Source organism: Solea senegalensis, linkage group LG1, assembly GCF_019176455.1.
Source record: "Solea senegalensis isolate Sse05_10M linkage group LG1, IFAPA_SoseM_1, whole genome shotgun sequence".
Taxonomy (NCBI): domain Eukaryota; kingdom Metazoa; phylum Chordata; class Actinopteri; order Pleuronectiformes; family Soleidae; genus Solea; species Solea senegalensis.
Window position 1 is genome coordinate 27450997 of NC_058021.1, and position 17833 is coordinate 27468829.

Genomic DNA, 17833 nt, shown 5'->3' on the forward strand with positions numbered 1-17833 from the left:
AAGCTCATGGAAGTATAGGAGAACGTAATGGGGAGGAATGAGGATCAGGTTTCCGCGTGTGTGGAGCACCAGACCAATAGGGAAACTCATTTTCATATTAATAACGGGCATGTATGTGTCACCGGAATTCATAAAATCCTAAATTCATCGCTTATTATTTAGATAATTGATTAAAAAACAGTCGAAAACTAAAAACGAGCTCTCGTAAAAGGTCGGCTGTGTACAAAACAGTGACTCCTATTGGTGAGACTGTAGACTGCAACAAGCGGAGCACTCCTTCACTCACACGACTGTTTTTCAAGCACCGCGGTGGCCTTCGCGTACCATATGGGTGTAAACATTGTCGGTATATGCATCAGGTTTTTGTGGGTGGAGCCTTTCTTTATTTACAGGTAACATACGAGCCAAAAGTACATAAAGTAATCGTATACAAGCAAAAACATACTTACAGGTAGTGTGCTCAGTATTTTCCAATATATTAAATGGACCAAAAAAAGGCAATTGATTAATTAAACAAAAATAATTAAGGCCCTAATCATGACTTTAAATCCTTAGTTGACCACATCTTCCCGTTTTTCTTTAAGAACAATCTGCCGAATTAATTTTACAACACAGTGGGTGCACAAAACACATAAAATGAAAGTGCTCCAAAATCCCTGCTAGCCCCGGGTGTGAGGACTGTTATTAATTGATTGTGTTGGCAGGATTTCAGTGGTATTTTACTTGTAAACATCCCTGCCGCTATTCAGAGCGGGCAGACCGAGGTCACATGTATTTGCCAAAGAGGAAATATGAGGGGGAGATACGGCATCTCTCCCCGGGTTTGATCTGAGCGAGACCTGAAGATGCAGCTCTGTTTTAGCGTCTCTCAGACACTCCGCTCCACTGCCTGATAAATGCAGAGCAGCACAGATGCATCTGAATGGGTTGTGAAATACAAACAGCGCGTTCGACTTGCTTCCGCTCAGATCTTGAACTCAAATCTGAACTGCAAAAATGTTCCGTGTTAACGTGAATCAAGCTTTATTGTATCAGTGGATTAGGAAAATCAATAAGGTGTACGCTGTGTACTCGGCGCCTGTCGTGCCTCATTCACTCAAAGTTCTGCACCAATTGAAGACCATGTGAGACCAGACCGCAGCAAGTGAGAGCTCTGAATTAAAATCCTACCAAAGCTATGAAAAGTGGGAGGGAGAGGTCCGCGAGGTGCGAGTGGCTGCTTTCCATTAAAATGTATTTAAACCACACACTCACACACACACACACACACACACACACACACACACACATATAGATCTGCAAAAGAAACTGTGCAGTTACACAATGTGCACTTCCTTCCACTGCTGTTTGTCATGACCTCAGGGTCTTTCCTTCTTTCTAAGTGCGTGAGGATCTGACAGGGTGAATGGTTGACAGAGTGGTGTGTGAGAGTGCTGTGGGTGGATCCTTGGAAAAAAGTAGAAGAAGAAGTAAAGGCAGCTGGACGATATCACCTTTCGTGGAAGTCTCCTTTAAGCACTCACATCTGAATGGACAGCAGACATCATGCTTGTTTTTTTTGTTACTGGTGGTTTCTTGGGAGTTGAGAGACGTGAATCTGGGCTCATGTTACACCCAGGTTTAGGAACACTGGAAGTTAGTTCACCGAGAAAATTTCACATGCAAATTTCATTGTTGCATCTATTTATTACTGAAGTGATGTTTGCTTCTAACACTAAGTTGAGGAATGTTTCTCATACTCTTCCTCCTCTCTACGTCTACTGTTTTTCACAATTGTTCTAGTGCAGTGAAGTGCGGAAGCCGGAGTGACGTTACCGTAGCACGACTTTTAGATTTCATACTTTATTCATGTCATCTCATTCCATTACAGTTATTAGCATTTTAATGTGTATTAACTTTTTCCTCCTTTCTCAAGTGTAAAAACTTATATTCAATATTTCATGGGTACAGAAACAAGCTGATGGAAATCTACCTACCAGCGGCGGTTGCTGGTCTTTCAAACAGGTGGAAGCTCATTTCAGGCCCAGATATGGATACATTTTTACATAAATTCTGCAAATGAACAACTCTAAATCGCCGAGCAAATAACAATCAACGGCCAGCTATTTGTCTGTAGATTCCCTCGCGAAATCCACACTAACTGACTGAGGCAGAAAAGGCTCCGCTGTCGTGTCGTGTATGCTTCTACAACGCTGTCAACCAAAAACTGGTTCCCGCCTTTCAGTTCCTCCAATCATCATGCAGGAGCCCAGCGTCTGCGCCCGCCCACTCCTCCATTGACTCCCAAAAGAAGCCGAGCTTCTGTGGAAGTGATTTTTTAAGGCGGAGGTTGCTACGGGAATAGGGAAATCACCTGACTTTTTGAACTCTGAAACGCTGCCTGGGCTTGGGTCCTCTGTACAGCCTGACACCCGTTCTAATCACGTTCTAGTGCACGTTTAGCAACGACCACATTTTAGAGGAAGCTGAGTTTAGAGCAATCACCACTGATACCTACCAACCTAAATATGGTAGAGCAAGTGCAAGTAACCTAAAAGTTATAGCTATGTGCATTACTTAAAGTAAATGTCCTTGTTTGTTTTCCACTACACACGTGTTGTACTCAGAACACAGTGTTTCCAACACATCTTTCATAATAACCTGCTCTGTTTCTTACGGTTATATACTCAGCAGCTTGTGTGCAAACAGATCATTTTTCAGGAATTTTCCATGGAGGCATACGCATGCGCGCACACACTAACGTCGAGCGCTCTACTGCATTCTCTGACTTGCTTGTCATTTATCATATTAGCAGCTACGGCTAATTGGCCCTGGCCACCAAACGCATATTTCAAACTGAAGGTTTTGAAGGTTTTTCCTGCTCCGTCGTCAGAAGCCTGCGACTGCAGCGACTCTCCACCCAAATGTTTTACTCTTCACTGAGATCCAGCGGATCACCACTTCACTTCTCTCTGAGCAAAATATTTGCTATTTGCATTAATATGTCCTCTGAGTCTGGTCGGAGTGTGTTTGCGTGCCTGGCAACAGCAGTAGCTATGAGCTGCTGATACTGCTGTCTGTTTTCAGCTTATTTGCTGCTGCTGTCATCTACCTCTGTGTGATAACTGTCGTGTTGCAGTACTTGAGACCAGTCCTGCTCTCACGAACGCTCATTGAAGTTCAGAATGTGTCTAAGAGTCTGTCTGAGGACTTGTCAAGACCCGTCACTGTTGTGGTTGAATGGGAAATGGCCATCTTCAAATGCAACCAATAATAGTTAAGCTATGTTCATGAAGACTACAAGACAACGAGAATTTATTTGGGAGAGATGCTGCCAAAGGCGTCTAGTGCTATGGTTCTCAAACTGTGGTGGTACGCGAGCTTCCTCTGGTGGTACTTCAGAAAATCAGAAATACTAACGTTGGCGATAACGGTGTTACTTAGAGAACTCAATATCTTTTTCAGGTGGTACTTGTGAGTACCAGTTTACGATACGTAAAATAGACTGCAAACTAGTTTTCTGGTTGATCTGGGAAATATCTCATTGCTCTCCGTTTGTAGCGTGACCTCGAAAATTCTCAGTTGGAACAATCCCAACCTACTGCTCTCAACGAGGTTTGTGGATAACCTACTTCACATGAATGTGCAACACGGAGGGTTGGAGCTAAGTTGTAGAGGCAGGGAGAGTAATGAGATCTGTCTTGGGTAATGTGGTCTTGACTACAACACTAAACTGTGCTGACAATTATGAATTTCATTCATGTCGTGACCTGAGGCTGTTGTTATTCATCTACCGCTTGTCTCGTGTGGGTCGTGTGGGAGACTGGAGCTAATCTCAACTGACATTGGGCAACATTGTTTGAGTACAGGACGGATCTACAGCCTATCACAGAGCCAACACACACAGACAAACAACATTTACACTTATATTCTCACTCATACAGTCAATTTAGAGTTTAGTGAGAAAGCTGCAGCAGCCAGAACATGAACTCCACACACAAGCTTTTGATTGAACCTGGATTTGAACTGGTGACCTTTTAAGCTTGAGGATGTGAGGACATGAATACATTTACGTTTACTACACTTAGCAGATGCTATGAATGCCAAGGTTTAGCAGCGTCGACTGAAGTGAAGGATATAAATACTGCACAAACAACACCCTGATCACGCAGGTTGTAAACAAACCCTCCGTTATACTGTTGAATAATCGCAGTAAAAAGTACAACGTCATATCTCATAGGAACAGTGAGCAACAAAAGCCACAAAAATAAACCTCAGGTTATTAAAAACTGCGCCATCAACGACCTCCACACAAATGACACATCAGTGTGAACTTTATACCGGCCTCTTCAGCAGAAAAAAACACACAAAAAATAATCAATGGTTGTTACATGGACGTGTATCTCTGACACCAAGGTGACGTGGATCTTACCCAGCAGTGTAATGATGCATCCCAAAATAGCCAAGAGGGCGCCGGTGCTCAGGCCCGTCGCTGTGTAGGCCACGGCTCCACAAGACAAGGCCACGCCATCCGAGTCGCAGTCACACACGCGCACCGACAGTGTGTTGGTGCTGCTGAGGGCAGGACTCCCACTGTCCATGATCAGCACGGGCAGCTGATACACAGGCTGCTCCCGTCTCCCGAATCCACCGCGCTTTGTCAGTATGGACGCCGTGTTGTCTGCAAAACAGAGCGAAAGTGAATGGAAGAAAGAAATCGAATTTGACAAGCGGGACGTTTCACTTCTGTTGTGTAACGACAGTTAGAAACGATTTTGCGGTATTAAAAGCAGAAATAACAACAGATGGCGTCATTAACACAAAATGATTACATGACACAAGGTGGCATCTCTCTCTTGTCTTGACCACCTGCTGGTTATTAACAGCTTCGGTTTGATGGTCAAATCTTATATGAAATGCTGGAGAGAAAAGAGACAGTCAGAAGAGCATAATGTGGCGTGAAAGCAACGACAAAAGGCAGCTTAGACTGAAATACCGATTCATTGAGTAATCATGACTGAAGTGCATATATTGCCCTGAAGGACGGCGTCTTTGTTCTCCTGACTGAACGTCAGATTGCTCTCACGAGTCAATGAAGAAGGTGAAAGTGTCGACGAGTTATGTTCTAAAAAACGCTTTAAAAATCACGAAAAACAACAGTGATAGGTCTCAATGTGAAACTCTTAACACAAACGCAGGATACATACGAGGTGACATTTAATCGTGTCTGTACTTCTGCAGCGAGGCAGTAAATGCATACAGAGCAATAAAAGTGGGACATTAAGGAATGATGCAATATGACAAAGGTGGTTATGCAATTACCAAACCATGAAGGCTGTAATTTATTTACTCTGTTTTAATAGTTCTGCACAAATTGAAAATCTAATTCCGATATAGATTCATTCATATTTCTATGGCGTCAAAAGATGGATTTTAAAACGGTTAGAGCGCTGATCAAATCACAATCACAAAATCAGCAATTAGATATTTTGCCCACATCGATCGCGCCCTAATTAAAGTCGCGCTTTCATTGCCAGCTATTCACGGTCGTCATGTGTGCTTGACCTCTGACAAGATGTTGGTTCTGATCTTCTCGTGTCACTCTGAAGGTGAAGGTTACCCAAAAATGTGGTCCTTCCCCTCTGTCTCCTTCACTTGAATGGAAGTAAACACGCGGTCACAGAGAACATCTAGCCAAGCTGTCTGCCAGGAGGTTACGTCAAACATCCAGCACATACACGGGTCTGCACTTGCACAGATGGATGTAGCTAAACGTGGCTACTGCCGCTGACGCGCAAGTGCAATGTGGCAGCCGTACTTAACCTGACATGTGTGAACAAACCAGCCAACACAGGGCATGACTTCAGAGTTTTTCAAAGACGAAACTAAACCTTGACAATTATTTTGTCTTGGCATGTACAACGTGCATGTTTATTCATAAAATCTTAAGTTTTCTTGTAGGAGAAGCTCATTTTCTTCATCCATCCACTGCTTTGTGGGTAGTTGGTGGTGATGAGTAAATTGTCAACATTTTGTCTAGCTGCATGGTTCTCAAACTGGGGGTAAGTGTACCACCAGTGGTCCGCGAGCATGAAAATTGCCAAAAAGTGAATATTCAATCCAAAATGGTGGCCTTCCTGTTAGGTGTGGATCATGGTCATGATGTCATTTTTTCTTCATCCCGACTTTCTACACTTTCTAAATTTTTTCTTGGGGGCGGCACAGTTATATGCCCCTCCTACATCCAATTTTCGACACACATTCCCCGAACCACTTTCAGAAGTAAATTTTCACAAGCCCTGATGTGGTTTTAGGGCATGGGCAAGGCCTCAAAAATGTAATTCATTTGGTGTAAAAAATAAGTATAAGAATAATGACTACTTCAGTTTCAATAGAATTTTTATTTCAATAAAAATAAATAATAACTATTAGAGTCACCTTATCTCTCACTCCATCTAATTTATTTATCCCAGTGAATATATGTGAGGAAGAGGAGGCTGATCCAAAGTCCGTAGCTGACTTTGCTCGGCCTATTCACGCCACTGTATTTTACTTTATTATTCTGAGAGCTCCTTATTTTCTCAGATGGTACTTGGTATAAAAAAGTTTGAGAACCTCAGCTCTAGGTTACACTCTGATCTACGGCCGAACAAGACAGTGGCGTAGTGGGATGTGGCACAAATTGAGTTACCTCAGACGTGCTCGAGTTGCGGAGGAAAGTTTGTTTTTGCATTCAGCTGTGATGAAGAATTACTAAAAAAAAAAGGAAAAAGAAGGCGTAGAGAGGATGTTGTCATAGCAGAATTATGGTTTCATTTGGCACAATGGGGCACGCCAGGAGGCAGCGGTTACCGAGACTGCAGAGTGGTATGTGTTCAAATGCAGGGCAGATACATAGAGCTGGAATGAGCAATGACCAAAGTGTCAGTTGCACTGCTGCCAGGCTCAACTGGGAGGAAATTAGCAGCAAATATCCTGTACCTGAACCGACCGACATGTTTTTATGGACTCGTTTTTACAAACGGCCACTGGCAACTTTCTCAGGGGACATTTTGATGCAGCGGCTGAATGCAGACGAGCTGAAGTGACACCTGGAGCTTTGACACAAATGAAAAGCTTGAATTGATGACTTTTTCCTGCAGCATTTACAAGGAAAAAATTCAAGTCTTAAGACTGTGATGTTATCTCGCACGCATTGGGAATGTAAAGAAATCATATCCGAGACTTTAAAGAGTGAAAAATGTTCTATTTCACATTCACACTTGGACCCAAATAGGAAATGCAGGGAAACAACAAGAAGGCAAGAGTAACTAATAAAAATGGACATGTAAAGCTGAGGAAGTCAAACTGTTTTCTGTTGATATTGATCAATAATTCCATGATAACATTTCAGCAGGATGTAAATGAAGTGATTGTGTCGAACCTTGAGAAAATACAGGCCTATGACGGGAGCCAATCACAGGACACTTCAGAGAGAGACGGCGACCCTATTGGCTGCTCTAGTAAGCTCTGTTCCAGCAACACCTGCGTACTTCGCTGAGCAACTGAAAATATTGGAAAAATAGTCGGTGCTTTTTTAGAGATGAAGATCTCGTTAGCAAAGCGTCTCTTACTTACCGAGCCAGGCCTAGGGGAAAAATTAAATCTGATACTCTGAGTAAACGATCTGTTATCTCGAACGTTAAACTGGTTTCATCGCTTTATTTTTTTGGTGAACTGCTCTTATACAACGTGGTGTCATTCATACGTTATTCTTCATTAGCGATTGCAGTCATGGTAGATAACTGAAGCGATGCTGCCCCCAGCACTTCCCCGTGTGTGTTGTGGTTGTGGTTACAAATGAACATTGACAGGGTTTATTTATTTATTAATGCGACTTGACGACACTAATAATCCATATCAACGTTTTTCTTTATTATCAAAGTCATAGCAGCTGGATTTGCTCCTGCTCCAATGGTAAAACTGTTGAACGGAAGCGAACTGAAACAATCCAAACTTCTTATTTATAGGTGCATAACCTTTCACAGCAGTCCACAGTCAGGTGCAAATAGCAGTTTACAATTGACTTTATTGCCTATGGTAGTCAATAGAAAATACTTTAGACTTTGGTAAATTAAATTTAAAACTTTTTATTACCTCCTAAGGCCCCATTTTGAAGATAGTGAAAACGTGTTGTGTTGGAGAACTGCAAATACTCCCAACTTGTGAATTTAACCGAGTCCCAATTTCGTATCACCACAGATTATCACAAAAAAAACAAAAAACCAAGGCAACATCGAGGCAAGTCTCACCTTTGTTGTCTCGCAGAGTAAAGTTGAGGTTGCCAGCAGCAGATGCAGCGAGGGCAAAGTAAAACCGGTGTCCGCTGAGGGGTTCGTCCTTATCCACAGCGCTGATGGTCTGGATCACCTGATGACACCAACAAAAGATGTGTTTTACAAGATTTGTTTCCTTCCTGGTCTTTGTCCGATCTCACTGGCTGATTAGGCGTTCACTCAAGCTGTAAATGTAGTAACAACAGGCTGTTGGTGTCTCTCACGGTATCAGGAGGGACAAAAAGGCTTTTTATAGACGCCTCACTTTTCAGCCTGTCACAGATTTATATCCGCAGAGAAATGTGTCTTTCTCGAGAGGCTGAGCGACCGTGTGAGTAAGCTGGAGAAAATTAGCTTGATGCAGATTGATGGAAAAATATTGTCTTTAAAATGTTTGGCTGTGATCTCCCATCGTTTATCTCTCTCTCAAGTACACTAAGTGCTCATTTGGCAACAGCTTGGCAACCTCTTAGCGATGAAGTGCCTTTAGAAAGAGATATTTCCTCAGCAAATAATTGTCCAGCGGTTTTCTCTTAGTTGTAGTACCTCAACCGTAATATGTTTAGTGATAGTGTTTATGTACATTAACACTTTTATGATCCAAACCACAACATGCTACAAGGGATCTATATGTTTGGCTATTATTTCAATTCACAAATAACAAATCAATTACTTTAAAAAACAAAACAAACAAAAAAACAAGTCTCTAAAACATACATTTAAGATCTGGTAAAAAATACATAATTATGTTTATTGTCACATTGATATTGTGATGCGCTGTCCATGGTGCTGATGTTTTAATGTGAGACATGCAGATACACAGTGAGGAGTAACAATATCGTGAAACGCTGTCCATGGTGCTGATGTATAATGTGAGACATGCAGATACACAGTGAGGAGTAACAATATCGTGAAACGCTGTCCATGGTGCTGAAGCAGGATGAGTGAACAAGCAATGACAACTGCCTGCCTCTCTCTCTCGCTCTCTCTCTCTCTCTATCTATAAAAAAAGGCCTTTAGTCCAAAAACAAATACTAGAATCTGACAAAGATCACCATCTTATTTTCAACGCATGATCCCAGAGATAGGCAGTAACTTCTTATTTTGTCTACAGTGAAACTTGTACAGGGTTTGATATTATAAGATGGAAAATAAATAATTACATATTCTCTATTAATGTTTCTTCATATGAAAGGGATAGTAGACCATTTTCTTTATTCTATTATCATTATTATTATTATTATTATTATTATTATTATTATCTATATTTCTTGAATACATTTGGTGTATAGAAATAAAGTATTTGTGCGTTTTACACACAAACATAAAAATAAACTTTTTTGGAGACACATAATCACCTTTTTATGGTAAGTGCCGCTTATACTCTGACACGGAAAAGTGTTCAGAATGAAATCTGAATCCTATTACAATATTATCAATGTCATCTCCAGACAAGATATCATAGCTGAAAATGTGCCCTGCTAAGCTGCTCAGAGAGAATAAAAAGGGTTAATGCGTATACTATAAACGTTCCTCTTATTCTAATATCTAAAATAAAATCAGTAAAGTCAATGTCAGGCCAGTCCAGTGAACGTTGAAGTGCAGATGCTGTTGAGAATAAATGCATACAGCGTGTTATGCAGTCAGGCATTCCTGCATTATTATTATTATTATAAGTATGAAAATGACTCATGATAAGGACCGTGTTTTGCCCGAGGCAGTGCAAGACCCGCATTCATATCTGTGAGTTTAACAAGTGAATTCTATTTGCTTCTGCCCATTTTATTTTGCCTCTGAACCAAAGACTAAACTGCTTCTTTCCTCGGTTATTATATACACACACAAGTGTTGACAAATATAAATAATGCAGGGAAATCAAATGACCAAATAAACCAATTTATTTGCGCCCACCAGCATGTGCTGTAATGATTTTTTGTATTCATACAAGCATGATATCTGAAAATCAAGTTATCTCTCTCAGCCAAAGAAAGGGAAAAAAAGAGAATCCCCACTGAGCTTTAATTTCAGCTCCTGTGCAGCAGAACTTCGACGGAAGAAAAAAAATAAAAGAGCGAAATCTCACTCGGTACATGTTGTATGAGAGAGGCATATCACACGCAAACACGCCATATGGACGACAAATGATAGCCACCGCAAACGGCCATCAAAGTGGGCGCTACTGCAGGAGTGTCCTGATTAATTTGGATCAAACCTGCAGAATCCTTTGTAGGGAAATCTGGAAAATCAACCCGGTGACAACTCACACCCGCGGATGCGCTTTTTAAAAGGCAATTCACACTAAATTATCACATTTCCCAACCCCAAACTGCTCTGTGTCTAACATCAAGAGGGAACCAACAACAAACAAAACCAAACTATCAGTGCTGAGACACGGATTATCAGTTGTCAGCTGTGATTAAATACTGCGGGTTACAAGCTGTCAGGAATTAGAAGGTTGGTGTAGGTGGTAAACGACATCCTGCCAATTATTAAAGCTGGCAGGTGGGGTGAGAGTATGCATGCTTCTGTGTCTGAATAAAATTAAAGGGGCTTTATGTGAAAAAAAGGGGAAGATATTAAGTCATAAAATGTTTTTAGAGATTAAGGGCACATGTTAAAAACTGAAATATAGATAATGATAACAATGACGGAGCCACTTATTTCACTAATTCCATTTGCGGCAGCTATGGATCTTTCTTTTAGTGAAACAAAAGAGTAATATAAACAGTAATATAAACAGTTATCTACGGTGGAGTGTTTGGGCCACACATGGATGAAATCATATGATGAGATTAATCTAGGAATGTTGACTTTAAACTTGAAATTCTGAGAATAAAGTTGGAATATCATGCCGAGATTACATTTTAAACTTTAAAAAATTAAATTGGAATATCATGTCGAGATTAAACTCCAAATTCCGAGAATAAAGTTTGAATATCATGTTGAGATTTTAGTCCACATAACATCTCGACGCGATATTGCTAATTTTATTGCCAAAGTTTCAAGTTTAATCTTATCATGTCTAAAAAAAATGTGGTCGTTAATGGTGAATCTGAATTTTTATCACCAGCACTTATGAGTATGATCACTCATAAGGTGTTTGACTTCTGTTCTCTCTGGCTCAAAGCTGCACTTTAGTGTACATATTTTACATATATTCCCTTTAAAAAGTTCCTCTCTCATCAGGAGGAAAATAAAAACAACTCAACTTTAGAATGAGGGGAATTTATCGCAGGAACGCAAGAAAGGTTATCTGCTCCAGCTCAAGAACGTACAGGATATCTCTCGCACGTGTACGCCGAATGAAGTGATGTTTGTGTCGGCGTCAGATCAGTGACAGGTATAGACACTGAAACATGCTCGGCTGCGTATCATGAAAGCCGCCATTGATTCGCGGATCATAATAACTCACATGCCTCTCACTCTGTTATGGAAATTTCCACATCAGATGGGAACCTTTCTTTGTGGCTCTTACGCCGATGATGAATCCTATACACAATTTGAACCCTTTGATGTCCTCTGAATATTGCAGATGGCTTTCTGAGCTTATCTCCGGAAAGGTTTCCATCCCTCACTGCTGAGGGAAAGAACTGTAAATCATCCTTAAATCAAACACTTTGTAATGTATAATGCCTTTCATTAGTGTGGCTCTGATGCAAGGCGTTCCAGAGAACCTTTGGTGGGGGAATTCTCTAATGGGCTGAGCAGGAAGACAGGAGGAGAGAGGCATGGGTGTAGACATAAATTCTTGCTGAAAGACATTAACAGCGGCAGCAGACTGGTGCCGGTCGGAAGGAGAGACTGAGGAGGCCCATGAATCACAGAATTAAAGGTTTTTTTTTGAGTTTACACATGGCTGCTCGTCGGATCAGGGAGGATATAAAAGGACAAAAGGTGTCTCTATTTGAGGCTTTGGTGAGGGAGGAGGAGAATGTGCAAACAACAAAGGCACACGCGATGCACCACAAATCTACATATACTGTACATTATGAGTGGTTTATCGACAAATGGCAAGTTTTAAGAAAACTGTGTAAGAGTTAGTCATCGATATTAAATTTGCCATGTTTTTGTTGCAGTTGTCTTATGTGGGTGTGTTTGTACAATTTCTTTCAGCTAAAATAGTTAAGTCAAGTGTTTTTTTTTTTCCCCCCACCTTCTTTTATATGTGAATATTTTCTGGTTTCTTCACTGAACTGAATTTTGGTTTGTGGAAAAAAAAACGAGACGCTCAAGGACATTATCATTTCCCAGTTTGGTAAACACTGATCAACATTCGCTCACAATTTAAGGACCAAACAAGTACCCCATGAATCGAGAAAGGAATTGACGGATTAATCGATTAGTTCATTCAGTTTTTTTCTGATGTCATGCATGTAAAATCTAGTTCCCAACAGAGGTGATGAATCGAGTCCAGCTTCACCCGTTCATGTAACACCCAGGTTCTTTCTGTGGCTCTTGTCCTTGCACTACCTGCTTGTGTCACTGTGTCATTATGCAGTGATGAATAATCATCACTACAAAAGCAGAACACTTTGACCTGCACGATCTCAAATCAAGAGGCTTTTTCAATAACTCAGAAGGTTGCTCCTCCAAACTTGAAAGACCTTCTCGACTCTCGAAACCAGCCTTTGCAGCATACATGTGCTTGTCATATGAAAAAAATAAAGAAATGAAAAGGAGGGAATAATCATAATGAAAGCAAGCCGAGCCAAAGCAGCTGGATGAAAAAAGGAGGCATTGAGTGATGCATCCTCGTGTTTAAAAATAATCCTGTCACAGGTCTTTAACACAGAGTCAACAGAAAAATGGTTATTAAAATGTATACCTTTTATGTTGTGCAAATGTATGCATGTATGGAGCTGCTATTGTTCCAATGTGGAATGGGGACGATGTTTTTTCGGGACGTCATCTACTTGAGTCTAATAAGTTCCTGCTCTCTTGCTTGGCCCCTGATTTTCTTTCAAAGAAATGCTCATTCAGACCTTTCTGTGCCTCTTCAATGCTAAATGTTCTTATTTGGATGAGAATCCAAAGAGCTACTCTGTCAATTTATGTGGCCAGACACAAAAAAACCCACACTGTGTTGCTGTTTGTTCTGCTCTCAGTGTGGCCACTTGCAGGAAAAAAACATCAAATCCAAACTCTCAACTTGAAACACTCATAAAGCTCAACAACAGCATGGAGCATAAACTATGCAGCGACAGATGCACTGATGGAATTGCAGCGCCTCTGCCAGCAGCGTTTCGAAGGCAGGAATACTAATCGCTCTGCAGAAGAGGCAGAAATGGCAATAAAATTCAGTACAGACTTCCCCATTGCGAAAAAAAAAGCACAATTTAACCTGATGAATTTTCTCTTAAACCACAGCTTAAGCTCGGGCAATTTTTTTTTTTAAATGAAAAATCACTTTGTCACTGTACTTTGTCTTCAATGACATTTGCTTGCAACGCTATATGGTGCCTGCGTGTCACTTTAAGTGGCACTCTCACATTTTCAGTGGTGAGCATCAGTGCTTCGATCGTTGAAACATGTTGTTCTGGAGCCTTACGTCTGTAAATCACTGTGTTGTAGAAACAAAGCAAGAGAGAGTCCTCAAAATCCCCCAAAACGTCTCAGGAATCGTCAAAAATATGAAACTTTGTCATGAACCTAAAAAAAAAGAAAAGTTCTGCAAGAAAATATGTACAAGATGATGAATATAGAGAATGTGTAAATATCTCTACCTTATATGGACATAATAAATAATCACTTTTATCACTTCAGTATTTACAGCAATATAATTTTCTATTTATGTATTCATTTGATTTATTTTGACTGACATGCAATCAGAGACAATCATTTACAATTTGCTTGAGTGTATGATCCTGTTCTGACAGTTAATTAACACATTTGAAAATAATACCAATACTAATAAATAAAATAAAAAAGTAACACATTTTAACAGTAATCTTTTTTTTTAAAGTCGTCAGCGCGGATGCTCTCACAGCCAGAACTGTATTCTGCGCGCACAGTCGCGAACATGCAGCACGACACTGGTGACATTTCTGTTAAAACCTGAGAAAAATAACACACGCGGTTCACTGAGCGAAGATATCATGAGCCCATAAATACACATGAATGAGGGGGGGGGGGACAACAACATCTGACAGAGCGTAGGAACTTAACAAACTCAAAGCACAACAGAAGTGTCATGTGTGAAATTGTTTTCACCTCAAAGTCCTCAGGTAACATAAAAAGATGACAGGTGACTTTACTTTACAGCGAGCAGACACTGTCAACTGGTTCAAAAACACCAATCAACACGTCTTCCTCTATTTGTGCGAAAGGCACCAGTTTTTGGTTTTTTTTATCAGACAAATTAATCATGGTTAGAAGGGCAGGATAACTACAAAAAATACTTTTTTTTTTTTTTTTAAAGGAATTGAGAAAATGTGTGGTTAATGAACACCAATTCTTGTAAAGCACACACTGAAATAAGTACATGACGTAGTGAAAACTGAGTTCATTCTGTTTGGAGACAAAAGAACAACGCTGAGCTGTTTATGGATATAGTCCGTGTTATGGTTGCTGAGGCGACCCCGCGTGCACCAGGTTGAGGGTGACCTGCTAATCACCTGGCCCTGGAGTCACACACACACTCACACAGTGCAGAGCAGCAGTGGGAGCAAACAGCTTGAGAAGTGACTTGGAGCTGACCTGGACTGAGGAATCAAAACTACTTTGTGTTTTGATTCTTTGTTCAAACAAGGAAGCAGCAGAGGGTGAGTTTTTGCCCGTTTTCCTGGACTAAACTGGGCTTTGTTGTATCATATTATTGTAGTACGCCGTTTTAACCATAAAAGGACCAGAAAATGTCCTGAGAGTAAATGCTTTTGCCCATTTTTCCACAATAACTTTCAATTCATGGCAGTTATTTACAGTTTACTTGATGTTAAAATAGTGTATTAACAATTTAAAATGAAGAAAGACTGTAAAGAAATTATTCAATTTGAAGTTTGAACTATATAACACATTTAAAGGTGACATCGAATGCTCGTATCGCACATATATGTTAGTTATGGAGGTCTACTTACATATATTAACTTGTTTTCATGGTCAAAATCCTCCAAGTCGCTGCAAACGAGCCGATCAAAATATCTCCTCACTGACGCTCTCGTCAGCCGCGCTGTTTCAGACCAAAATCACACCCCCAGAACGGGGACTGTGTTGTGATTGGCCAGCCAACGAGAGCTTTCCCACTGTCCTGTGATTGGCCAGGTACCTGGAAGTGACGTAATTAGCAGGTCAGCTCTCAGATACGCAGCTCCCCCTCTGGCACGGTGGATGCTCTGCATCTCAGCAGCTACAACGAGAGTAGGTCTTCTTCTTCTTCTGCGGTTGAATGTATGCAACCAGATGTGCCCGGACTAGTGCCCGCACCAGGAGGCGCTACGGTGGTGAGGATTTCTGATGACGACATCAAATTACGGAAGTGCCGATCCGCTCCGCAGAGCCCAGGAAAACAATAAAACCCTATTTTCTCAGCAGTGGCTGAACTGTTTGTTCTGAAACTTTAGGGTTTCATAAACGAGGTAATGACGCAGATGCACACACAAAAGCAGCGTTAATTGGAGCTTCCAGTCGAGTTTTTGTCTCAAGACATTCTCGCAACAAAGACGCCAATTCATTGGCTTCCTGCAACAGTGCAAGTGAAAATACCGTAATAACCACACGTTGGCTTTTACTTCTCAGCTTTCAGAATCGGAATGTTTCCTTGTAAGTGTGTCGCCTGCAATATGCTCTGTGTTAAAGGGTTAAGTCACTTCATCGAGCTAGTTAACGGGTGTAAATGCAAATGTTTGAGGTCATGTTCGTTAAATACAATTAAAAATGTGATGCATTTTAAATACCTTAAAGACAATTGTGTAGGTAAAATCATTAGACTTTACTAGATCAGGGGTGTCAAACTCAAATGACCTGGGGGCCAATGAGCATCTAGTCTGGTCAAGTGGGGGCCGACATAGAGGACAATATTATAGCCGGTGGACAATATAAGATATTCATTATGATATTAGACAGAATTGCAAAGTAAAAGTGCTATTTTTGATATAAAATATTCACAATAAAAACATATTTATGATGCACAAAAACGGAGAATTAAATTGAAAATGTAGCAAATAATGATGAGGATAATTGTGATTAAAACAGCTGAAATATATGTAATTTCATGTTGCGTGTAATACATTTAATAAAGCAATGATTACAACCGAATGCCTTATTACTATTATAAAAATATTGCCGGCAAATACATTTAGTCTTAAATTCTGTCTCTATTCCATCAAATCACACAGTGGTGGGCAGGCCACATGTAATCAATTGGAGGGCCACATGTGGCCCCTGGGCCACCAGTTTGACACATGTGATTTACATGGTCTATTCAAGCATTTAAATCTCAGTGTGTGCTGTACATGCTCTAAAATTGATGTTTGCCACTGTGTTTAAAGGTTTTTCACCTGAACAATTGAGCGCTGCATCGAAACAAAGGAAAAACAGCAAAAGTGTGATCAGTGAGTGGAGTCCAGTTGAAGTCTTCATGAAACAGGCTGTCTTCAAGTGGGGAATTTTGCACATTTAAGGGTCCCCTTGACAGTGAAAAACCAGACTGTGAAGGCTGGAGCAGAAAAAAAAACCAGAAGTGTAACCGGCCAGGCCAGAAGCATGGTAAGACACTGAACATCACCTCAGCGGCAAAGGGCTGATATTGAACTGCAAGTGTGAGATGAAACTAAAGAAGCTGAGGGATCGCATCCAAAAGACACATTGGAGAATTGGCATGATGATGATGATGACGGTGGTATTACTAAATCATTTAACACTAAATTATGAAAAGCATGTTTGATGTTTACAACATCACTTTATTTAAATATTTAGTCTACATTAAAGTAATAAAAGCTGGACTTTTCACATTTTGCCAACTTGTATATTTGGATTGTCCTTAACATTTACAACAATTTCAACTTCAGGCACACAGTCCATGTTATGCGTTGTCCTGTTATTATGCGGTCCTCCAGGACACATATGGCTATCCAATAATTGAAGATTTCTGAGTGCATATATTTTATTAATAGTTACATTGAGAGAAAAAAATGTACACAGAAATTGCTCACAGTGATGTCACCTTGTGGCTTATCTTTGGATAACTTCCTGTCTGTTGCTGCTGTTGGCATTTGAATGAGTGGGTGGGGCATACATACATTATTTTTTCCTTTTTAATTTTTTCACAAGAAAATGTGATTATCTGACAAAAGTTCTTCGTCAACAACATAACTTAAAAAAATACTATATTATGAAATTGGGAGCGTAGTCTAGCAGTTACATTTTTTTCACAGGTGTAGTTACATTTGGGATTTGTGAAACATGACAGAGCCCTTTATTTAAAGCCACTTCAATCTCGACAGGGGAAATGAGTCATACAATAAGATCAAGCTAAAACGCTGGGAAGTTGGACTAAGAGTATAAATAAGCAGTGCATCAGAGGTGGCACTTGTTGCCATGGTGAT

At 40.5% G+C, this 17833-nt stretch overlaps 1 protein-coding gene across 1 annotated transcript in view; it reads right to left on the reverse strand.

Annotated features, from left to right (window-relative positions):
- Nucleotides 1-551: 551 nt before the first annotated feature.
- Nucleotides 552-17833, reverse strand: part of LOC122776090 (cadherin-7-like) — a 115500-nt gene continuing 98218 nt past the window's right edge. Inside the window, exons 10-12 of the mRNA XM_044036499.1 lie at nucleotides 8271-8388; nucleotides 4371-4660; nucleotides 552-590 (exon numbers count right to left, since the gene is read on the reverse strand). Of these exons, the coding sequence (XP_043892434.1) occupies nucleotides 552-590; nucleotides 4371-4660; nucleotides 8271-8388 (447 nt within the window). The remainder of the gene's footprint in view (nucleotides 591-4370; nucleotides 4661-8270; nucleotides 8389-17833) is intronic.